This window comes from Balaenoptera musculus, chromosome X, assembly GCF_009873245.2.
Source record: "Balaenoptera musculus isolate JJ_BM4_2016_0621 chromosome X, mBalMus1.pri.v3, whole genome shotgun sequence".
Classification (NCBI taxonomy): domain Eukaryota; kingdom Metazoa; phylum Chordata; class Mammalia; order Artiodactyla; family Balaenopteridae; genus Balaenoptera; species Balaenoptera musculus.
Genome location: NC_045806.1, coordinates 127352783 through 127377492, shown reverse-complemented (window position 1 = coordinate 127377492; position 24710 = coordinate 127352783). Strand labels below are relative to the sequence as shown.

General features: G+C 52.1%; 1 protein-coding gene across 3 annotated transcripts; it reads right to left on the bottom strand.

Annotated features, from left to right (window-relative positions):
* Positions 1-18985: 18985 nt before the first annotated feature.
* Positions 18986-24311, bottom strand: TMEM187 (transmembrane protein 187). 3 transcript variants are annotated; one of them, XM_036840174.1, is made up of 2 exons: positions 24248-24311; positions 18986-20300 (listed from the first exon to the last, which is right to left on the bottom strand). In XM_036840174.1, the coding sequence occupies exon 2, from the start codon at positions 20047-20049 to the stop codon at positions 19249-19251; it is 801 nt and encodes a 266-aa protein (XP_036696069.1). In that variant the 5' UTR covers positions 20050-20300; positions 24248-24311; the 3' UTR covers positions 18986-19248. The 3 variants fall into 3 exon arrangements, with proteins under 3 accessions (XP_036696069.1, XP_036696068.1, XP_036696070.1); XM_036840173.1 differs by having other exon boundaries at positions 24222-24304; XM_036840175.1 differs by lacking the exon at positions 24248-24311 and adding an exon at positions 20935-21020.
* Positions 24312-24710: the final 399 nt, after the last annotated feature.

Below are 24710 nucleotides of genomic sequence, written 5' to 3'. Positions count from 1 at the left end.
GAGGATAACATCACCATAGGGGCCATTAACGAGCATGACCCATCCTCAGATGTTTTCTGACCTTGACTACTGCAAACCACCAGAACCCCTCTGTGGGGCCCATGGCCTAGACGTCAGTACTTTTGGAATAACGCTTCATTTTTTAATTTTTTATAAATTTATTTATTTTTGGCTGCATTGGGTCTTCGTTGCTGCGCGTGGGCTTTCTCTAGTTGCGGCGAGCCGGGGCTACTCTTCGTTGCAGTGCGCGAGCTTCTCGTTACGGTGACTTCTCTTGTTGCGGAGCACGGGCTGTAGGCGCACGGACTTCAGTAGTTGTGGTATGCAGGCTTCAGTAGTTGTGGCTCGCGGGCTCTAGAGCGCAGGCTCAGTAGTTGTGGCGCACAGGCTTAGTGGCTCTGTGGCCTGTGGGATCTTCCCAGACCAGGACTCGAACCCGTGTCCCCTGCGCTGGCAGGCAGATTCTTAACCACTGCACCACCAGCGAAGTCCCGAGACCACATTTTGTTTATCCATTCTTCCATAGATGGAAATGTGGGTTGTTTCCACTTTGGGGCTGCTATGAATAGTGCCGCTATGAACATTTGTGTATAAGTTTTCCTGTGGCTGTGTTTCATTCCTCTGGGAGTGGAGTTGCTAGGTGATATGGTAACGTATGTGTAACATTTTGAGGACCTGTCTATTTCCACAAGGGCTGCGCCATTTTACAGCCACACCAGCAACCTGTGAGGGCTCTAATCTGTCCATGTCCTCACCAACCCCACGTTACTGTCTGTCCTTTCGATGATAGCCATTCTAGTAGGTGTGAAGGACTAGCTAATTGAAGTTTGGGTTTCTACTTCCTTAGTGACTAATGACGTTGAACATCCTTGCACGTGCAGGGTCATTTTCCTTCAGCCTGAAGAACTACCTGCAATATTTCTTACAGGACAGGTAGGCTGGCGTTGAGTTGCCCCAACGTTTGCCTGAAATGTATTTATTTTGCCTTCATCTTTGAAGGCTATTTTGCTCGGTATAGAACTCCAGGTTGGCAGTTTTTCTCTTTCAGCACTTTTAAATATATTATCCCATCACCTTTCATTACTTCTGTTGAAAAGCCATCATCAGTCTTATTACATTGCTTCTGCAGTCAATGTTTTGTTTCCCTCTAGGTGCTTTCAGTAGTTCTTCTCTGTCTTGGATTTTCAACGGTCTGACTGTGTGACGCACTTCGTGCCTAGCTGTGATTTTCTTGGTGTCTGTGTTGCTTAATGTTTGTAACCTCCTTGAACCTGGGGTTTGATGTCTTTCTGTCACTTGTGGAAAATTCCCGGCCACTATCTCTTCAAATATTGCTTCTGTCCTCTTTCCTCTGCTGCTTGAGAACCAGCCAGGGTGACTCTTGCCTGCACCCTCATCTCAAGGATTGTAGCCCCTCAAGTCAGGCCTTTGCTGCTTGCTTGTTCTCTGGTGCCTTCAAATGGTTCTTTAAAAATACACATTTTGTCCAGCTTCTCTAGCAGTTTTCAGTGAGAGTTAGTCTGATATACTCTATCAGTCGTGGCCAGAATCAGAAGAAGTCGCCAGAAGTTCTTCTTGACGCCTCCCATTCCTTCGCTCACACCAGCTAACCAACACATCTTATCTTCTTCCACATTGTAGATTTCTCCCCTCTGCCTCGTTCCATCTCCATGGCCCTGCCTTGGCCAAACCAACTGCCTGCATCGTGCTGTGGGGACCCTGCCCCTGCCTGGCCCTCCAGCCTTCTCTCCTACCAGTCGGGTCTCTTCACAAAACTCAGAGGTTAAACTGTGCTGTCAGTCAAGACAGATCTGTGCCCAGGCAAGCCAGAGCGAAGTCCAAGCAAACCTATGTCCCTTCACTTTTCTCTCCGTTGAAGGTACGAACCGTACTAAGTTCCACCACTAATGCTAATGCTGGGTGGTTTTTTTGGTTTGCTTGTGCTCTGCGGGCCATCAGTTGCTGTGGCAACCTGGAGTAAGCACTTGCGAAAGGAAGCTTTCTTTGCACCGTCAGCAGGAGGGTCCAGGCTGGCAGAGGGCAGAGGACCCGTGGTCTCCTAGGGACAGGAGAGCAGAGAGACACCGCTCAGCTAGTGACAAATTAGAAGAGACGGTCGACTTGTCCTATCACCTTCATTTTTTATCACCTCACCAGGTTGCAAATGTGACATCAGAAATGCTCCCTCGCTGTTGTTTTTCTAGAAGAGAATGAAAGTCAGCAGGCACAAACAGTGAATGGAGACCTCCCTCCTGGGTTGGGTTTTCTGCTGAGTCACTGCCTTAATGGCTCCCCAAGATAACTGGCTCCCCCTCTCTTAGCCTGTTTCTAAGGCAACCAGTGAGCAGGCTGGGAGCAAAGCCAACCTGGGGTCAGGAGCCCCATTCCCGGCCGCCATGTGGTCATTTTTTCCTAGCCAGAACATTTTTAGAGTCCATTTTTTAAAAAAACAAACACTGCCTTTTAAAAATACCTGCTCTTTGTGAAGAATCCCAAACAGTACATGAGTGTAGTTACAAAGGAAGACAAACCCCTTCTCACTTTCCCCGCCTGCGTCTCCTCCCCGAGAGCAGAGGGCAGCCGCGCAAGCCTCAGTGGTCCACCTCCTGAGACCCAGACCACGCTCGCCCCCCTGCACCCAGCTGGGCCCCCGAAGGCTGTGCCCCGGTGCCCACACTGTCTGAATATACTATCAAGTGACGTAAGTGGTCCTCTGCGGAGAGTCAGGTTGTTTCCAGTTCTTTCTTCTGTTTGTGCTTTTGCCACCATAAACAATCCTGCATCCTCGCATGTGTATTTTTACACACTTAGGCAAGGGTATTTTTTTAGGCAAGGGTATGTTTTTTAGGCAAGGGTATTTTTTAGGTGAGACCCTTGGGAGCTGGATCACTAGATCATTTTGGTACATGTAGCCCACGTGGCCTCCAAAGCACCAGGTATTGGCAAAAGTTTCACCTTTGCAATCTTTTTGGGTTTTTTAATATTTATTTATTTAGCCTGTGCCGGGTCTTAGTTGTGGCACGCGGGATCTTCCCTGCCGCGTACAGGATCTTCGTTGCTGTAAGCGGACTCTTAGTTGCGGCATGTGGGCTTCTTACTTGTGGCATGCGTGTGGGATCTAGTTCCCCGACCAGGGATCGAACCCGGGCCCCCTGCATTGGGAGTGGGGAGTCTTACCCACTGGACCACCAGGGAACTCCCCACCTTTGCAAATCTAACCGGTAAGAAGGCATATCTTGCTTTTTATTTTCATTTCAGTATGAGTGAGGTTGGACGTTCTTCACTGGTTTGCCTGCATTGGCCTTTTGAATTTCTTTTCACGTGAGCTATCTCGTCATACTCATGGTTAAATTCCACTGGGCTATGGGTCTTTTATTGGCACGGAGAGTTCCTTCCATAATCGGGATCATATGTGTTACAAGTATTCTATCCTCATTTGTGATGTGTCTTTAACTTTGTTCCTGGTACTTTCCATTCAAAAATTTACTAATGTTCACCTGCCAGAATGGCTATTATCAAAAAGACCGCAAATAACAAATGTTGGCGAGGATGTGGAGAAAAGGGAACCCTCGTACACTGTTGGTGGGAATGTAAATTTGTGCAGCCACTACGGGAAACAGTATGGAGGTTTCTCAAAAAACTAAAAATAGAACTACCATGTGATCCAGCAATCCCACTCCTGGGTTTATATCCAAAGAAAATGAAAACACTAACTTGAAAGGATTCATACAGCCCAATGTTCGTATAGCAGCATCATTTGCAATAGCCAAGATAAGGAAGCTACCTAAGTGTCCACCAGGTGAATGGATAAAAAAAGATGCGGTGCATGTATACAGTGGAATACTACTCATGGACTAAGGGGGAAATTTAAATCTTTTAAAATACTAAATACCAAATGTAACCTTATGCCAGTACATTTGAATAATAGCTTATTTTTTTAACATTTATTGATTTATTTATTTTGGCTGCGCTGGGTCTTAGTTGCGGCACACGGCTCTTCGTTGCGGCATATGGGATCTTTAGCTGCAGCATGCAAACTCTTAGTGGCGGCTTGTGGGATCCAGTTCCCCAAGTAGGGATCAAACCTGGGCCCCCTGCGTTGGGAGCACGGAGTCTTACCCACTGGACCACCAGGGAAGTCCCTATGCCGGCGGTACGTTTGAAATTCTAGATTAAATGAATGATTTTCTTTGAAAAATAAAAATCTCCAAAATTGTCTCAGAAAGTAGAAAGACTGAATACAGCAAAAATCACATATGATATGGAATCATACGCAAAGGGCCCGTGTTCAGCAAGTTGTTCTCACCTTTCACAGAGGCATTCCCGCAGTGGGACAAGCCCAGGGACCCCCGAGTGTAAGCAGAAATGGGACTCGGGGACCCTCCCCAGCTGAGGCCTGTTGGGGGCTGAGGCCGCGTCTGCACCCCCTCCCCACACCCCATGTGGCCATCTGGCTTCGGACCATTCTGCATCTTCGGCTACTTAACCCGGGAGCCTAACACCGCCTACGCTGAGGATGTGTGTGTGGCCACCAGAGCCACTGGAGGTGACCAAGGGGGCAGACTCCCCAAAATGACCACCAGAAAAACCTGTTGATCAGGCAAAGCTGAGTTTACTGGACTCACTGCCAAGGCAATGACGAAGAACACCCGCCTCGACAGAGGAACCTAGAAGAAAGGCTCAGAGCCTTAGAGCCGTGCAGTGATTTCCAGGTGGGAACCTGGGGACAGGACTTTGGATTGGTGGACACAGCCTAGGGGCGGGGCTCCACCCAGGGTTGGGTTACAGTCTTACCTTCCTAGGGCAAGTCTGTCCTGAAGCCAAACGCTAGTGTGCTCTGCTCCGTTCCCAGTTTGACAACGCAATGGGAGAGGATGCCCAGTCCCAGAATTGTTCGTCGTGGGGATAGGGTGGCCTGTTTGTTCCCAGCGCAGCTTCACACAGGACCAGGAAGGGGTACTGGTGTCACATTTCACAAGTAACACCCCCTCGGCCACTGTTGGCTCCCACTCATTCCCCTGTGAGGCCACCAAGATGACTTGTTGGTCAAAAAAGGCCAAGATCATTGCAGCCTGCAGTAAGAGAGACCACGACCTTGACAGAGCCTTAGAGGCTTCTTGGAGGGGCGAGGTCAAGGGTGAGGTGTTTTTAATTAGGTTTTTCCAGTCTGGTGTAAGGCAGGTCTTTCAACCAGGGGGTCTGATTGGGATGGAGCAAACCCAGCTCAGGATTGGCGGATCCTGCCAAGCGGAGGCTTTGAAGGTAACTGGAAGAATAAAGGGCCCTCTGAAAAGCCCCCTGAGCCTGCTGTGGTTCTAGGCTGGAGGCTGTTACCCTGATGAGGGCCGGTTGAATAATCTAATGTTTGGATAAATGGATTTGGAGGAAGCTTCTGAAATCAACAATAGAGTTATTTGCAACTTCCACGTCCTAGACAAGAATTTCTTGGCATAGTACAGGCACCGGGAGCTCAGGGCTGAGCGATCGTGGTTTCAGTTCTCACCTGAGCAGGTCAGGAGCTGCCCTGGTGGTGGGGGAAGCCACCTCTCCCTGGGGCTGGCTGAGAGGCACCTTCCGGCACAACCGGCCCTCCCACGACCAGGCAACGAGGGGCACTGGTGGCGGCGCTGTAACATTGGAGGGGAACGCGTGGGCAGCTTGCCCTCTGCAAAGCCCAGGGAGGGGTGCCCCCAGAGAACCAACCCAGGAGACCAGAGGCGCTCGAGTCATCCCCATCTCATCTGGAAGTGGCGGAGCTCCTGGTGCTGGGGGACCCGAGTGAGCCAGGGCGGCCCGGCCGCGGGCGGCCTGCCCCGCCACCGTCTGGCATAGCGAGGAGATGGTGCGTTTGAAGTGGGCTGTCTCGCTGACTTCTACCCACAAGGATGTCCTACTGAGGGACCCCCCCCCAGCAGCAAGAGCCGTGGGGTGGGCAGGGTTGAGAGGCGAGGGAGAAGGCGAGCCCGAGGCGGATGGGCTCCTGGGCAGGGGAGAGACTTGAATCGGGTACAAGGGGGATGTTTGCAAATGAACACCATTGGATTTAAGACCCAGAATGAGACTGACTACAGTGAAAAGTGACGGACTCGGCCTCCCATTTCTTAAGCGGGACTTACTACAACCCAATGGTGGGGGCAATTGCTGGTAAAAATAAAACCATTTTCATGCATATGCTTCCAAGGAGTTGAGACTACCCGCGAAGGCTGGTTAAAGGCATGAAGCCCGATCCTAAAACCAGACAAGCCCAAAGAGAAAACCACGCCCGGTCTCAGATCAGACCCAGCACAGAATCCGGGCTGGCGAGGCCTGCCTCACGCGCCATCTCAGCAGCCCGGACCAGAAACACTCCTCCCTGACGGACGCGGGGCCCAGTTGCCGAGAGGAGCAGCGACCCCCAGCAAAGGAGACTCGAGACTGTCAAGTTTTCTCGTTCTTGGTGTGGCTTCAGGAAATGGGAATGGAACGGGATACCCCGCAACGTTTCCTAACTTGTTTTTTCATAGAAACCTGCCCCTTTTTTGGTGTGGTGTTAATTTTGTAACCAGCCAACTGACTTCATTTGCTTATGTTTTAGAATTCTTTTTTCAGTTGATTATCTTGGACCTTTCAGTTGTACAATCATCTTATTTACAAATAATGAGAACTTTGCTTTGTCGTTTCCAACACATATTCCTTGTATCTTTTCCAATGTGAAATAATAATGGTGATCGATCGTGGGATGTTGTCTGTCACCATGAAGCACAGCAGGGCCTTTTGGCTTGAGAGATAGATATATCAGCTCTGAAGCTACTAGCATCTGCTTACAGATTTCACTGTCCAAAAATGGGTGGAGTAATATTTCCCATCCCACTTGTTCTTCCAGAACGTTTCCACTCCCCCATCAAGAAGTAGAGTCCCCTTGGCCGTGGAGTCTGTCAGAAGGGACTAGGGACATCCAAGGCTAGGTCTGTCTCTTGAGAGGCTCACCACCCTTGGAACCAGGCGTCGAGCGGTGAGGAAGGTGACCCGGAGGTCACGTGTGCAAAGGAATCAGTGCCCTCTGTCACCCCAGCTGAGCGCCCAGCTACCATCCAGCACCCACTTGCCCTTGGTGGGCTGGCCCCGGCTGACACCACATAGAGCAGAGATGAGCCCTGCCCACGCTGCAGACCCACCAGCAAAACGGACACTTGGCATTGTTTCAAGCCACCGGTTTTTTGTTTTGTTCTGCTTTTTTATTTTTGGGCCGCACCGCGCGGCATGTGGGATCCTAGTTCCCCGACCAGGGATCTAACCCGCGCCCCCTGCACTGGAAGCACGGTGTCCTAACCACTGGACCACCAGGGAAGTCCCTTAAGCCACCATTTTGGGGTAGTTTGTTGTGCAGCCGTACTGAACTGGAATGTCATCTATTCCAATTCCTCTCTTATTAAGCGAATTGAATTTTACCAAATACCTTTTTCCCTTCATTTTTTTATTGTGGTAAAAATATGTATCAAATTTACCCTTTTGACCACTTTTAACTGTGAGTACAGTGGCATTTAAGTTCAGGTGATTCACACTGGTGTGCAGCCGTCACCACCATCCATCCGCAGAACTCTTTTTTCATCTTCCCAACTGAAACTCTGTCCCCGTTAAACAATAATTCCCCCTCCCATCCCTCAGGCCCTGGCACCCACCATCCTACTTTCTGTCTCTATGAGCTGGGCTACTCTAGGCACCTGATAGAATGGAATCATACACTCTGTGCAGTTGTGTCTTGGTTTATCTCACTCAGCACAATGTTTCCAAGGTTTGTCCATGTTGAAACATGTATCAGAATTTCCTTCCTTTTTAAGGCTGACATTCCACTGTGTGTCTCTACCACGCTTTGTCCAGTCCTCAGTTGATGGACAGTTGGGTTGCTTCCACCTTTTGGCTGTTGTAATGCTGCTGTGAACAATGGTGTACAAATATTTGTCCCAATGCCTGCTTTCAATTCTTTTGGGTGGATACCCACAAGTGGGATTGCTTCAAATACCTTTTGACAACTACTGATGTCATGCTTTCCTCCTTGGACGTATTAATATTACTAATTATAGTAAGTAACATCATTCCCAATTGAATCATCTCTGCGCTCTTGGAATGAACTCCACTTGGGTATGGTATATTCATTTCTTAATCTGCTTTTGGATTGTCTGAGTTAATTTTTAATTTTTGAAATGTGCATCAACATTTCAGTGAAAAGGATCTGCAGTTTTCTTTGTGCTGTGTGTGCTGTGTGTGTGTGTTATCTTTGTCAAGTCTGGAAAGCAGATCATACAGTTACTCAGGCCAGAAGTGCCCACGGAGCACCAGACACCGGCCTGGACTTGCGGAATGGAGCCCGGACAGACAGCCACAGGGAGTCTGCCTGTGTGCTCCTCTCGTTCTTCTGGGAGAAGGTCCCTTCGGTTTCATTAAACACACTTGGAAGCTTGTCTTTACTTTCTGGGGTCAAGGTCGGCGACGTCGGTTTCCCCGCCTCCCAGCTGCCAAGCCGCAGAGAGAAGCTGGGCGAGGCCGCAGCTGGCCTCGGGGTCTAGCGGTTCAGGAATGAGGAGCTGGCCCTGCGGGGCCCCGAGCTCCTCCCTGCGGGGCCCTGCCCCTCCCCCGCCCTCCCCCCTCCTCCAACAGCCCCGCCCCGCCTCCTGCTCAGCCTCGTCAGTCGCGGGGAAACGCAAGTGTCGTCAAGGGAGTGGAGCCGCGGTGCGAAGTGGGCCAGCCACTTCCGATGACCACTAGCCGGTTTCTTATGAACTTGAACTTCACCTACCCCCAGGAAGCCATTCCGCTCTAGGTGTGTACCAAAAAGAAATGAATGAGCACGTCCATACAAAGGCTTGTACCTGCGTGTCCACAGCAGCTTTCTTTATATGAGCCCCCAACTAAATGCCCATCAACAGACTAACAGATCAATAGAGCTGTCGGATATCCATATCGCACACTACTACTCAGTAATAAAAAGGAATCAATGTGCTGATACGTGTATGAATGTCACACGCTGTAAGCTTCCATTTGTATGAAGTTCTAGAATGTGCAAAACCAATCGGGAGTGATAGAGGTCACAGTAACGTTTAGTTTGGGGCTTGGTTTGATGGCGCCTCCGCTGTGTGTATGGAAAGTCCAAGTGATTACACTTAATATGTTTTGGGTCAATAAAAATAATGCGGATACGTGAGCCCCTAAAGCTGTAAATTTTACTTTAAATAACATTTTCAGTATCACCCACCACTTTTATCATTTCGTTCTTTTTATTACTGTAGTTCTAAGTATTTTTAACTTCTCGTTACGATTTTTTTTAAACTTTGCAATGTGTGGCAATTGTGCGTCCGTGTGTGTGCACATGCGTGCACCGACTTCTAACCTAATCACACTGTCTTCAAATACAGTGGTCTGACACCAAGCTTCCAACTTGCCATCGGCTTCAGACACCGATTGCGGCCATGGGGGCAGAGGGAAGGCGCTCTGACCGAGGAAGCCTCAGTCACGGTGCCCTTAGTCACTGGCTCCTTCACGTTTTCTGAATCTTCACAGAACTGTTGTCTGCTTGACCTAAATACCTTCGAGGAAAGCCCGTGGAAACCTCCCTCTACGGTGCTAGATTTGTCTATTTCTCCCTGGAGTTCTGTCAATTTTTGCTTTATATATTTTGAACCTATTTTAACATTATTCCTAAAATGTTCTTGTTTTGTCTGATATTAATATAGCCACGCCAGCTCCCTCTTGGTTAGTAGGTGCCGAGTATATCTTTTTTTCTCCCTCTTTCACATGTGATCTTTCCGCAGACATATGTTTTAGGTGAGTGTCTAGTAAACAGCATATGCCTGGAGGTTGTGGTTTTGATGCAGCGTGACAATCTCTGTAATCTCTGACAGTTTCCCGATCTGAAGTCCTCTCAGAGGTGACATCTGTTGTTTGTTGTGTCGGCCACCCCAGAAGCCCCACCAGTGGGGCTGGCTCAGCTCGTTGTGGGTGTCACAGGCTCAGCTCCACCACCTGTTTGTGTTGTATGCTATAAAGCCCATCTGAATGGCAAGGACAAATAGCTTCAAATGGAAAACATTCCCGAATGGCTGCCCGGCAAGGGCAGGGCGCTCTCTGGGGAAGCTGAGATGCCCCGTGACACAGCCAGGTGCGTGTGCCAGTGCAGTGCCTATGAGAGGGTTTTGAAAATTAAGAATGTATTTTCAAAGCGTAATGAGATCCCACGTCACACCCACTAGGATGCTTATAATCAAAACTCAGTAACAAGGGCTGGTGAGGATGTCAAGAAATCAAAAGCTTTGTGTGCTGCGGTGGGAACGGTGCGGCCGCTCCTTGAACAATTCTGCATGGAATCAGCCCCCGTCCCAGCATGGCCACTCCCAGCTACCGACCCAAGAGAAAGGAAGACACCCTGTCCGCACAGAATCTTAGGCACAAATGTGCAGAGCAGCATTACTCATAAGAGCCAAAGGTACAAACAACCCAAATGTCCATCTGATGACTGGGTAAGCAAAAGGTGGTCTAACCACACCGTGGAGAACTATACGGCCGTCAAAGGGAATGCAGTACTGATAGATGCTACGACATGGATGAACCTCGGAAACACGATGCTGGGTGAAAGCAGCCAGACACAAAAGGCCACATGGTGTATCAGTCCATTTATACGAAAGGCTCAGAAGAGGCAAATCCAGAGCGGCAGAAAGCAGATGAGTGGGTGCCAGGACTGGGTGGCAGTATGGGAAGCGGCTGCTAACAGGCCTGGGGTTTCTTCTGGGGTGATAACAATGTCCTGGAATTCATGGTGACGGTTGCACAGAATATACTGAAAAACACTGGAATGTACACTTTAGAAGCGTGAATTGTATGGTATGTGATTCCTATCGCAATTATTTAGTTATTTAGTTAGTTAGTTAGTTAGTTAGTTAGTTATTTAGCCTGCACCAAGTCTTAGCTGCGGCATGCGGGATCGTTTAGTTGCAGCTTGCATGCGGGATCTAGTTCCCTGACCAGGGATCGAACCCAGGCCCCCTGCATTGGGAGCGCAGAGTCTTACTCACTGGACCACCAGGGAAGTCCCTCAATTTTTAAACATATTTTCAAAATGAAATTTGGCTCCCAAGCCACGGTGGCAAGGGCTCTAATTACAAATCACAACGTAGCAGCCGAGAGCAGTGAGGGAATTCTGAAGCCCCAGGGCCAACCCCACCTTGGCCACTTCCTACCTCCACAAACTTGAAGGTTATTCAACTTCTCTAAACTTACTTTCCTCGACAGTAAGCCCTCAGTAACCATTAGCTACTCCCAGTATGATTCGTGTTTCCTCATCTACGGTGCAGCCTGAGAGATGCAGCTCCGGGCTGGGAAGAGTGGCCAGGACCCACAGCTGGTTCTGTGCAGACACTTTCCTGAACTGCTTTTATGGGTCACCTCGACCAGTGCTCACAACCAGCCATGCCGTATGAGAGGGGAAACTGAGGCACAGAGGGCTGACAAAACGTATTCAAGGTGTCTCAGCTAGTGAACTGCAGAGATCAATGTCGATTTTTAAAGTATAGTTAAATACAGATAACATCAAGTTTACCACGTTAACCATTTTTCAGCGCCCAGTTGGGCGGCATTAAGTACACTCAGGTTGGTGTGCAGCCATCCCCACCATCCATCTCTAGAACTGTCCATCTTCCCCAAGGGAAACTCTGTCCCCGTTAGACACTAGCCCCCCTCCCCCTCCCCCAGCCCGTCCTCCCCCAGCCCGTGCCCCCCTATCCCTCCCCCAGCCCGTGCCCCCACCCCTCCCCCAGCCCGTGCCCCCTACCCCTCCCCCAGCCCGTGCCCCCACCCCTCCCCCAGCCCGTGCCCCCTAACCCTCCCCAGCCCATGGCTCCCCTACCCCTCCCCCAGCCCGTGCCCTCCCTCCCCCTCCCCCAGCCCGTGCCCCCTAACCCTCCCCCAGCCCGTGCCCCCTACCCCTCCCCCAGCCCGTGCCCCCTAACCCTCCCCCAGCCCGTGCCCCCTACCCCTCCCCCAGCCCATGGCTCCCCTCCCCCTCCCCCAGCCCGTGCTCCCCTCCCCCTCCCCCAGCCCGTGCCCCCTCCCCTTCCCCCAGCCCGTGCCCCCTACCCCTCCCCCAGCCCGTGCCCCCTACCCCTCCCCCAGCCCGTGCCCCCTCCCCCTCCCCCAGCCCGTCCTCCCCCAGCCCGTGCCCCCTACCCCTCCCCCAGCCCGTCCTCCCCCAGCCCGTGCCCCCTACCCCTCCCCCAGCCCGTGCCCCCCTACCCCTCCCCCAGCCCGTGCCCCCCTATCCCTCCCCCAGCCCGTGCCCCCTCCCCCTCCCCCAGCCCGTGCCCCCTCCCCCTCCCCCAGCCCGTCCTCCCCCAGCCCGTGCCCCCCCATCCTACGTTCCGTCTCTAGGAATCTGACGACTCTAAGCGGCTCATACAAGTGGAGTCACACAGCATCCGTCCTTTGTGCCTGGCTGATTTCCCTGACCGTGATGCCTTGTAGGTCCAGCCATGTTGTAGCAGGTGTGAGAACGACCTTCCTTTTTAAGGCTGAATGACATTCCACTGATTGGATGGACCACATCTTGTTCGTCCATTCATCCATTGATGGACACTTGGGTTGCTTTCATGTTTTAGTTATTGTGAATAACGCTGCTGTGAACACAGGTGTACAAGTATCTCTTCAAGACCCTGCTTTCCCTTCCTTTTTTTTTTTTGAATTTTTGAATTTTATTTTATCTTTTTTATACAGCAAGTTCTTATTAGTTATCCATTTTATACATATTAGTGTACATATGTCAATCCCAATCTCCCAATTCATCACAGCACCACCCCCCCCGCCCCCGCCGCTTTCCCCCCTTGGTGTCCATACATTTGTTCTCTACGTCTGTGTCTCTATTTCTGCCCTGCAAACCGGTTCATCTGTACCATTTTTCTAGGTTCCACACATATGCGTTAATAAACGATATTTGTTCTCCTCTTTCTGACTTACTTCACTCCGTATGACAGTCTCTAGATTCATCCACGTCTCTACACATGACCCAATTTCGTTCCTTTTTATGGCTGAGTAATATTCCATTGTGTATATGTAGCACATCTTTTTTTTTCTTTTCTCACATCTTCTTTATCCATTCGTCTGTCGACGGGCATTTAGGTTGCTTCCATGACCTGGCTTTTGTAAATAGTGCTGCATTGAACATTGTGGTATGTGACTCTTTTTGAATTATGGTTTTCTCAGGGCATATGCCCAGTAGTGGGATTGCTGGGTCATATGGTTGTTCTATTTTTAGTTTTTTAAGGACCTTCCATACTGTTCTCCATAGTGGCTGTATCAATTTACACTCCCACCAACAGTGCAAGAGGGTTCCCTTTTCTCCACACCCTCTCCAGCATTTGTTGTTTGTAGATTTTCTGATGATGCCCATTCTAACTGGTGTGAGGTGATACCTCATTGTAGTTTTGATTTGCATTTCTCTAACAATTAGTGATGTTGAGCATCTTTTCATGTGCTTCGTGGCCGTCTGTATGTCTTCTTTGGTGAAATGTCTATTTAGGTCTTCTGCCCACTTTTGGGTTGGGTTGTTTGTTTTTTTTAATATTGAGCTGCATGAGCTGTTTATATATTTGGGAGATTAATCCTTTGTCTGTTGATTCGTTTGCAAATATTTTCTCCCATTCTGAGGGTTGTCTTTTCGTCTTGTTTGTAGTTTCCTTTGCTTTGCAAAAGCTTTTAAATTTCATAGGTCCCATTTGTTTATTTTTGTTTTTATTTCCATTACTCTAGGAGGTGGGTCAAAAAGGATCTTGCTGTGATTTATGTCATAGAGTGTTCTGCCTATGTTTTCCTCTAAGAGTTTTATCGTGTCCGGTCTTACATTTAGGTCTTTAATCCATTTTGAGTTTATTTTTGTGTATGCTGTTAGGGAGTGTTCTACTTTCATTCCTTTACATGTAGCTGTCCAGTTTTCCCAGCACCAGTTATTGAAGAGACTGTCTTTTCTCCACTGTATATCCTTGCCTCCTTTGTCATAGGTTAGTTGACCATAGGTGCATGGGTTTATCTCTGGGCTTTCTATCCTGTTCCATTGATCCATATTTCTGTTTTTCTGCTTTCCCTTCTGTTGGGGAGATACCCAGAAGTGGAATTGCTGGATCCTATGTTTGATTTTTCCAGGCAACCTCAGTTTTAAGCTGGGAAAGGCAAACCATAAGGAAATGAAATTCTAGTTCACTGCCATCAGAGCAGCAGACAGTAACTCCTCTCCCAGTACTACGTGCTGGTGAGGCCATGGAGCAACGGGAACTCTGCTGGGCAGTCATTTCCGCAACCACCGTGGCGAGGGATTTGGCAACTTCTAGTTCAGCTGAAGTGCAGATGTGCTGTGCACAGGCAGATCCCCTAGCGACATGCTCACACGTAGGCAGAGAGGCCCAGACAGCAGCACCAAAGGAGGAACTACCCTGATGGGCAGCCAGGAGACCTGGGGGAAAACACCCACAGATCCAGTCCTGAAGCTGGTGGGAGATGGATCAGGGCCACGTGGTGCCTCTAGGGAAGGTTACAGCACGTGCGAGACGGCAGTGCACATTGCTGGTCATCTCCCCCCGCTCCCCTGTAGGAAAGGTCTCAGAACGTGTTGGGGAGTGGGCTACACCCAACTCCGGACGGTGGTTGCCTCTGGGGCGGGAGAGTAGGGTCAGGCCCCGGTGTGATCTGTTAGGCTGCATGAGAAAGAAGAGGCAGAAGTAAAAGCAGAAGTCAGCGGTTCTGAAGATCCAAGTGAAAGGCAGGAAACGGAAGAAAAGACTAGAAACACATGAAAATGGTTAGAAGGACCTGCTGGGCAAGCAGGCTTGGGGAGCTTTTCCGGCCCCGGAATTCAGCACTTAGCAGAGAGGCAGCCAGGGCTCGAGGGGCACCTGGCAGCTGAAAACACTGGGAACCCAAGACCCACTTAGGAGGGGAAGAGGCGCTCTCCAATTTCATGGCTATTTGGGGGCTCGCTCGGGAACAGAAATTGCCTAGTTTATATTTACCCAAAGATTTCTACTCATGGAGGCTTTCGGAGGTGAGAGGGAAATGTTTACCTGTGGGACGTGCCCAACTTTAAGTGCCGAGAAACAAAATCTCCTTCGTCCCCCAGGCTGCGATGAGACGTGCTCCACGGGGTTTGGGCATTTCCATAGAACATGATTGTGAAGGGCTCCGGTTCAGAACAGTTCGGTGAACTGTCCTGTTAACAGTGACGACAGCTGCACTGTTTTGCTTCTGAATGTAACTTTCAACTATTTTATGAGTATTAGTCTTAATAATTTTATAATTAACTTTTTATAATGAAAACTACCTGAAGCAGCTATAGGAGATGTTAAGATTTGACAAAGCTGGGCTTCCCTGGTGGCGCAGTGGTTGGGAGTCTGCCTGCCAATGCAGGGGACACGGGTTCGAGCCCTGGTCTGGGAAGATCCCACATGCCACGGAGCAACTAAGCCCGTGCGCCACAGCTACTGAGCCTGCGCGTCTGGAGCCTGTGCTCCACAACAAGAGAGGCCGCGATAGTGAGAGGCCCGCGCACCGCGATGAAGAGTGGCCCCGCTTGTCACAGCTAGAGAAAGCCCTCGCACAGAAACGAAGACCCAACACAGTCAAAAATAAATAAATAAATAAATTAATTAATTAAAAAAAAAAAAAAAAGATTTGACAAAGCTACCTGATGTATAGACAAGAAACCCAAAAGCTACAAAGAAAAAGACAGGCATTTAGACATCCATGACCGGGGAAACCTTCAACCACGTTCCCTTAAGATGCCCACAAAGCAAGACAAATGAGATTAAGAAAACGTGTGTGTCATCTGTATGACAGATGAATGGTTAATGTTTACAATGTAAAACAAGCTCCTGCAAACTTTCGGAAGAAAAAGTCCAATAATGAGGAAAGGATATAAACCAACAACCTACAGAAGAATAAATCCTAACTTCCAACAGACAAGTGCACAAGCACCAGTTGTGCACAAGTGTGCATGCGTGTGTGTGGAGGGGCACGAGTTAAAGTCACAACGAGGTCTTGCTTTGCCCGCATCAGATTGGCACAAAATGGAAAAGCCCCCTGACGCCTTGCCCGGCCTCTCTCATCGCCGTTAGAAACTGAACCATAATGTCAGTGGGAAAGGCAACCCGGGTGCCCTTGAGTCGCCTCCTGACCCTGACCCAGAGGAAGGCAAGCTCCAGGGCGAAGGGGCAGGCACAGGAGGTTGGGGTGAGGGCGGCCGGTATAGATGCCACTGCAGCGGCGCGGGGCCAGGGGCGGCATCGGGGCCCAGCACCGTGAGCGGGAAAGACAGGTGCAGGGGGGTGTGTCCCACGCTGGGGCCACCGCAACCCCGATGGCGCTCTCGGCTGGCTCGTCGTCCCCACCGTGAGCCTGTATACCTGCACAATCAGAGCAAAACCAATACCACTGCTTTCAGGGGGAGCAGATCCCCAGGCCACGTGTGGGGAAGTGAGAAGAGGCCAGGTGGTGCCGCCACTGTCACTGCTTCCCGGGGGAGGTGGGGCATCACGGCAGAAGGGCCTGGAGGCCGGCCGCCTGCCTTTCGGATGCTCAGCGTTGAAACCTTCAGCAAAGTCGCACATCTATAGTTTCAGTTTCTGCGGAACGAGGGGGCTGCGCAGACGGTTTCTGAGATCCCTCCCAGCTTCGGGGCCTCGAAACCGTTAGGCCAGACGCGGGGGCAGGGCCCATCTGGTCACCATCGGCTTCGCTGCTTTCCGGGGGCAGGTTGCAGAGGAAAGAGCAGAGCCCAGAGGGGGCCCGGCCGCCAGCCTCCGTCCTCTGGCGCCTGACACCGCGGGCGCCCTCGCAGCCTGGGGCAGGGCTGAGGCTGGTTGAGGCCCCGGCCCCGGAAGCCGGGACTCACCAGGGCTGGAGGGGACGCAGGAAGCTGCGTGGCTGAGGCTGGCCACACTTTGAGAAACACTGATCAAAAACGGGGCAGAGAGAGATGGTTCCAGGCCTCTGGCTTTGGTTGGATGGGTTCAATATAGGGCCGTCTGATTTAGCAAATAAAGACAGAACACGCAGTGAAACCTGAATTTCAGATAAACAATGAACATTATTTTAGTATAAGCACATCTCATGAGACATTGGGGACACACTGGTACTAAAACATTATTTGATGTCCTGCATTTCATCTGACCACCTTGGGCTTCTGGAGGTTTCTGCCCCATCCGAGGTGTCCCTTCCACACCAGTCTCTCCTTTGGGTGGAGTCCACCCCGCCCAGGGTCTCCCCAGGCCCCAGAGTGGAAAAGACCCCCTGCGGTTCCCCCCCCTTCCCTCCCCCCCCCCGGCACAGTGGTGTTCGTAGTTCTTCATGAAACAGTCCTGAATCACCCTGATCTCAGCGTGACACCTGTTTCCTGTGGGGACCCAGCCTGACACAGGAGTGGAATGAAACCCAGAAGGTTCCCAGGGTTATTTATTAAATAGGTATTGGTAAAAATAAAATAAAATAAAAACAACAAAATAAGTTATGGGTGCTTGTGGCTCAAAGGTATGGAATGAACAAGGCTATGCAAAGCCCCAATTCTCAGGGGATCCACTCTGTCAAGGAAGGAAACAGCGACTAAGAGAGAGGTAGCCAAGCAGGGGGGAATCAGAGCCCACCCCACATCAGACCCTGGTCCTCCCCCATTCCTCCACACTGCCACCTCCGCCTCTAACTGAGACACCCGAGAAATCACGTCTTTCCCCTCCCTCCCTCTGGCCTCCTCGAGGAGATGCCCATAGCCTTTTTCCTCTTCTAGGACATACAAAGCCTTCGAGATAACTGTAGTGGAACAAAGCTGCTTCCCGAAGCAAATGCTGGCCCTGCTCTTCAAAGCCGGCAGGCCCCGCCTCGGGCCCCAGTCCTCAGGGGAGGGGCAGAGGCAATGTTCACCGACAGGATTCTTCAGGTAACAACTTGGTTGAGACCCGCCACCCACTGGAGATGTGCCCAGAACAGAACATCCTGCCCAGGTACCCGGTTTCAAAATCACCTTGGTAGTCATGGCAACGGTCCACAGGCCAACCCTCGAGGCTCCAGGGAGAGGGGCCTCAGGGGACACTGAACAGATGCATGTGGGCTGCCCATCCCGAGACGCCATCCGGCAGGGACAGGACATCCTCTCCCTTCTGCCCTCACCTTTGTCTTTAAAGACCAGATGCCTTTCAGGTGACGGGGAATGAAACAGGTGTCTAAAGAACACGTTACCAAGTGGGAGAAAGAATGCATAGGGAGATGGTCTCTAAAGGGCAACCCAAAGGCAGACCCCTCAGCATCTCTTGGGCCTCAGTGTCCCCCCCCGAGGGGGGCCCTCTGGTTCAAGCATTAGCATCTGCATGAGAAGCACGCTTTGGGGTTGAAAGATGCCAAGTCCATGGCCCTACGCTGAGACGCCATCAGGGGATCACGGTTCCTAAGGACCCGGGCTTCTCCATGGGTGACAGACACCTGACACTTCAGTAACCCTAGCTGCTGAGGACATCTAAGCTATACCCTGGCTCTGAGGGAAGACCCAGCAAGCAACATTCTGGTGAGGATTCAACTTTTGACATTTGTGGGTGTTTCTTCATCTAGACGCACCCTGCCTTGCTCCACAAAGGATCTGAGGTGACGTGACTTCCATGTGACCTGCTGTCAGCTTGGCAGTCGCAGATGTCACAGTGAGTTAGTGCTCTGGACTTCGGATTTCCCCACCAGTCTGCTAGGCGCATGTGTTTACTATGACTCAGTCTCCCTGAAGCCAGATACCTCTGGGGACGCTCACTGGTAACCCCAGCGCCTGGCCTGGCACGCCAGCCAGAAGCTACCCTGCCCCACTGTCGCCAGCCCATGCTTGTAGCCCACATCCTGAAGCAGACAACCATTCTTTGTCCAACCATGAGTCTGATGGATTTCTTGGGGTCATTTCCCCCCAGCATTTTATTTTGAAAAATTTCAAACTACAGAAAAATTACAAGAATACTAAAATGGAACCCCACATCCCGGCCCTTAGATATTTGCTTTAACTCTTTGAAAGTAAGTTGCAGAGAGCATAACATTTCATAATGTTGAATATTCATACTCAGAGTATTGAAGCCCATAAGTTTGAAGGAAGGGGCAGTCTTCTGTCATCATCCTATCTTGTTGCACCCAGGACACTGAACACTGACGACAGGATGCCAGCGGAGAGCGCATTTTGATGTTAGGGTGGGTCAGCGGCCGGAAGCACCTTCCTTCCACACTTCAACGCACCTTCTCCGCAGGAGGGCGTCTTCGGCAGGTGTTTAAGTTGGTCAGGAACAAGAAGGCAAAGTGGAACTGGAGCACATCGCAGACTTTGGACCAGAAGTGGCCCGTGAGCCGCTGGAAGAGGTGCCACTGCGAGAGCTCGTGGTCACACAGCTTGAGGACCACAAAACCCAGGCAGGAGAGCACGCCCAGAGCCAAGTACGTTCCCGAGGAAGCGCTGCCGTGGCGCCCCTGAGTGCGCAGGGCCTGCCCCACAGCTGCTGCGACGTGTACGCCCAGCGCCACCTCAAACCCACGGGGGTGCAGCAGGGCCAGGCTGTAACTGCACAGGGAGAGGCCCTCGACGGCCAGGAGCAGCCAGGGCTTCCAGCCCCCGTCCAGGCAGAGGCACCAGGCCACCGGCCACGCAAAGATGGGCAAGGTGAGCCACTGGTCCAGCACGGCGGTGGGGCGCGTCTGCATCGCGATGCGCAGCCACTGAACCGGGCCGTAGACCAGGGCCATGCCCGCAAAGACGTCCTTCAGGTAGCAAGCCTTCCGTGCCTCTGTGGGGCCCCCCGGGGCGCTGGCCTTGCTCTGCAGCCAGTACATCCCCAGGAGCACGTAGGCCACGTTAACGAGCGAGTTGAAGGGCATGGCCAGGAGGGCAGGGAGGCTGGCGACCGGCGCTTCGGCGTAGTGCTCATAGCCCACTTGGACAGAGACACCTGCGAAAACACCGGTGTGGACGGTGGCCGCGCAGAGGCAGCTGACCAGGGCCACGTGGAAGAGGGCCTGCCCCGACTCGGGCTTCATCTGGAGCCCTATGTGTGACCCGGGTCGGAGAGCTTAAGAGAGCAGCCGTGTCCAGTGTTATTTCAGAATTCAGATAAACAGTTTTTTTGCAAAACACTCCTCGGCCTCCCAGCTGAGCCAGCAGGAAGAAGTCCCCGTGATTCCCGAGGCAGATGCTGCGACCTTGCCCCGAGTGGAGGCGGTGGCCCAGAGGAAGGCAAGGGTTCCGCTGATTGGTTGGCACCAGTGGAGGATCGTTCTGCCTTTTTCCTCTGTGGTTACAAAAAGAGTGTAGTTAAAGAGTGTGGGTAGAAAGAAAACCATCCAAAACAGAGCCTCCATCTTCCCGATTCTCAGCCTCAGGATCCACCAACAGTTTTCATCAGAAAAAAAAAACACACAGAAATAAAAGTGCAGGAATACCCACAGTCCATTCACCTTCTTATATGTGGCCTCTAGAAGCCTCTAGAACCCTCTTTCACCTAGAGGTTTTGTGCCCCTCTCTCCTGATACCTATGCTGTTGTTCTTTCATCTGTGTACTATAAAAATCCCGCTCCTTGCCCTAGTTCCCTTCGAGCCACTGCATTTAGAGACTTAAATCTTTCCTAGGTCTGCTGTTAAAACTCAGAATGGGCTTTTCCACCTCAGTGGCATTACAAATGTGGAAGTTTCCAAGCCAGTCCCAAAGCCCTTTGAACCAAATACCCAGTTAAATGAGAAACCATTAGCTGTGGTCCGAGTTCTGGAATCTAAGGCAAGGATGGTGGGGGTGGGTAGGGGCGGGGGGAGGACTCCCTTCTGCTTCTTAGGTGTGAGGCCAGGTGGCACAGGGAGCCGTCCCCCAGGCCTGCCACCCTGGTTCACCCTCCTGCCTGCCCCTGAAGTGCCGCGCCTTTCAAAATCACCTTCTGTCCTTGGCTCACAAGAAAACCTTCCACTTCCTGCAGTCACAGAAGCAGTCCGATAATTTAAAAACAATGTGGACTTTTCATGGACCATCAACTGCTCTGGGGCCTGCTGCGGTGTGAGTTGGCCTGGTAGCCAAGAGATGTATTAATATCAACAAGAGAAGAGGTTCAATGCCCTGAAAGTGACTCAAAGCGAAGACAGCAATCAGGCAGGCAAGCATGGGGACGAGAGGGACTGTCCCTGTTCAAACCCCAGCTCCCCCACCTACTAACCGTGTGATCTTGGGCCTTAACCCTTCCGGGCCTCAGTTTGCATACCTGCAGAATGGGGATGCTACCAGTACCTCCCTGCAGAGTCGTGGTGTGAATTAAATGAGTTCTTAGAGATGTAGACCACAGTTCATTTCTGAGGCCCAGTGTCCACCTGCCCTCCTGCAGTGCAGGCCCTGAAAGGGCGGGGCAGGGTCTGATTCTGTGCTCTCCCTCCGCTGCTCAGTTTCTGTTCAAGCACAAAACCAGCACCCCTGCTCTTTTTCCTCGTCCTGTTTGCCATTTCACTTCTCAGACTGGCCCTGGGGCCCACCTGTAAGATCCGGGAAGGGGCCCACTGGGTCTCTTAGTGAGCCTTCTCGCTCCCATCCTGCCTTGGGGGCCTGTTGTTAAGGGGACCAGCATTTCCACGAAGGAACTGAAGGCCTTGTCCCGACCCTCATCTCAGCATGCAGCACTGTCCCGCACCTCCTCGCTGCAGCTTCCGGTTAAGGAGCCTCTAGGCTGGGGGGCTGGGGGGCTGCCCCTGCCCCGGGGTCCCCACTTCCAGGCTGGCACACAGCAGCCCCCAGCGTCTCCCTCAAGGACCGCCCCTGCTTAGCACCCTTCAGTGGCCGGCTCTCCACTCGCACACGATCACGCCCCGACCTCTTGGCCAGGCACCAAAGTGCCATGCTCATGTAGCCCCGCGGGTGCCCCCTGGCCTGGCCTGCTGACACCCTCAGCTCGGCTGTGGCTTCCGCTCTGGCACCGGCACTTCCCCATTCCGCTCCTGAGTCTGGCTGGGGTACCAGCTGAGGCCCGGCCTCGTATCTCCAGGTCCTTCCCCGACGCCACCTGGGGCCCGACTCCCTGGTGTGAAGAGCCAGGCCTCCCGGGCCCCACGCGGCCAGCGCTAGCCTGACCCTCTTGTCTGCCAGCCAGCATGGAGGAGAGCTGGGGACCGGAGCCCAACACTGTCAGCTTGATAGACAAGGAGGCCCAGGAAGGGCGTGGAAAGTGACTCCTCTCCAGCTGCTGGCCAGAGGCTACCGAGCCCTTGCGCAAGCTGAAAGCGACGTGTAATCAGACGAACTTCCCAAGTCCACCAGGAAGACCAGGCTGGGTACCTTACGGCCTAGCTCCTCCGCACCCCTGAGGTGCTGTGACACTTGTTACGTGACTCTCAAAGTTCTTCCCAGCTTCCCCCGGCACATGAAGGGCCGAGGGCTCCCCAGCAACACCCTCTCCCCTGGTCTGGTGCTGGGCTCTTTGCGGGAAGTCCTGCAAAACGTGACAATCTCCTGGCTAAGGGGTTAAGACGTGTTCCTTAAACTCTCCTGCTTCCTCAGTCTGGATGCATTGAAGCAGGAGCCACTGTCACGTGTCACAGTGGCGGTTTCTTTGGCCTGTATCGTTTATGACAACTGTTTATTGTGCCCGTGACTACCCTGACCACCTTTGTTCCCTTTCTGCAGGTAAGGGGACGCCAGTCTGAGGGCTGTACCATGGGCCACCAGCAGCAGGAGAGCTCAATCTGGGCCACTTGGATGCCCAAGGAGCCTGGAACTACCGTAGTGATTCTTGAACTCTGAGGACAGAATCACTGAATGTGGCTAAGGCGCCTGGGAACCAGCAGCTTGGCTTCCTTATTTTACAGGGGAAGGAGTTGGGGCCAGAGAGGTGACATGAATGGACAAGGTCACTTAGGGCAGTTGGTGGCACAGAAACACAGGTGAGGGCTCTTGTCCTTTGGCTGTGTCACAGGACTCTTTGGTCTTTTCTCAAACAAATGCTTCCAAATGCATAAACTAAAACAGAGAATTACAACAGAAACTTAATATGTCGAAAGACAGTTATTAAAGTATTTTTGAAAATGCATGATATATGGGCTTCCCTGGTGGTGCAGTGGTTAACAATCCACCCGCCAATGCAGGGGACACGGGTTCGAGCCCTGGTCTGGGAGGATCCCACATGCCGCAGAGCAATTAAGCCCGTGTGCCACAACTACTGAGCCTGAACTCTAAAGTCCGCATGCCACAACTACTGAGCCCACGTGCCTAGAGCCCGTGCTCCGCAACAGGAGAAGCCACTGCAATGAGAGGCCCACGCACTGCAACGAAGAGTAGCCCCCGCTCGCCACAACTAGAGAAAGCCCGCGCACAGCAAGGAAGACCCAACGCAGACAAAAATAAATAACTAAAATAAATAAATTTAAAATGGATTTCTATTTATAAAAAAAAAAGAAAATGTATGATATAGTAATATACGTGCTTCTTAACTAATAGGTTAAATTACAGGATCTATGGGCAGGTTGAATAACTACAGTAATTTCTTTTTTTAAAATAAATTTATTTATTTTAGTTATTTATTTTTGGCTGCGTTGGGTCCTATTGCTGCGAGCGGGCTCTCTCCAGCTGCGGTGCGCGGGCCTCCCACCGCAGTGGCCCCTCCCGCCACGGAGCACGGGCTCCAGGCGCACGGGCTTCAGTAGTTGTGGCACGCGGGCTCAGTAGTTGTGGCTCACGGGCTCTAGAGCACAGGCTCAGTAGCTGTGGTGCACGGGCTTAGCTGCTCCGCGGCATGTGGGATCTTCCTGGACCAGGGCTCGAACCCGTGTCCCCTGCACTGGCAGGTGGATTCCCAACCACTGCGCCACCAGGGAAGCCCAACTACAGTAATTTCAAAGCAGTTATTCTGTAATAACTTGTAATTTAGTTAATTTCAGGATATCCACAAGAAAAGTTATATGATCTCAAATCATCTGTCATTTCCTTTGGTGACACAGTCACCAGGCTTAACGCTCTGTGCTTTGCTGCCTACACTTGTAATTGCGGGAAAGGCCAAATTTCGGCTGGAGGTTGGTGAATGTGAAGATCAAATAAAGATGAGAGAAACAGGAAAAATCATCTGTTGTCATTCCAAGAGCCCGGACAGCAGCGCATTACACCCTGCGTCTGGCAGTGAGCATGACAGTGCAGCGACCAGACGGTCTCCTGCAAGATTTGGAACATCGGGGTGATGACAGTACCCACCTCTCAAGGTTGTTGTGAGAACTTACAGGATTGGCGCGAAAAGGCCAGCGATCACCATCCGGGTATTTTGCCTCTCTCGCTTTGCTGGGGGAAATTCAAATCTCGAAAAAGGGCGGACCCGAAAGGCGACCGTGCGCCTGCGCGCGGGGCGGGACGCGGGGCCCTGGGAAGCAGGCGGGGCGGGGTGACGCGAGGTGACGCGGGGCGATGCGGACCGCTCCCGCGCCCGCCCGCTAGCCTCAGGCGCCGCCAGCCTGGCTGCCCGCCCGACAGCCGGAGGGGCGGCGGGCGGCTCGGCGCGCGGCAGCCCCGCTCTTTTTCTTGGGGCGCCGGCGGTCGCGGCGGCGCCCCCGCGTGGGGGCGGGACAGCAGGCCTGGGAGTCTGGGAGGGCTCCGCCCCCGGCGTGGCGCGCCAGGCCGCGTTACCGCCCACTCTCACCCCGCCTCCGGCTCCCCTGGAGGCGGGCTTCGGGCCACCTTTCCGGAGGC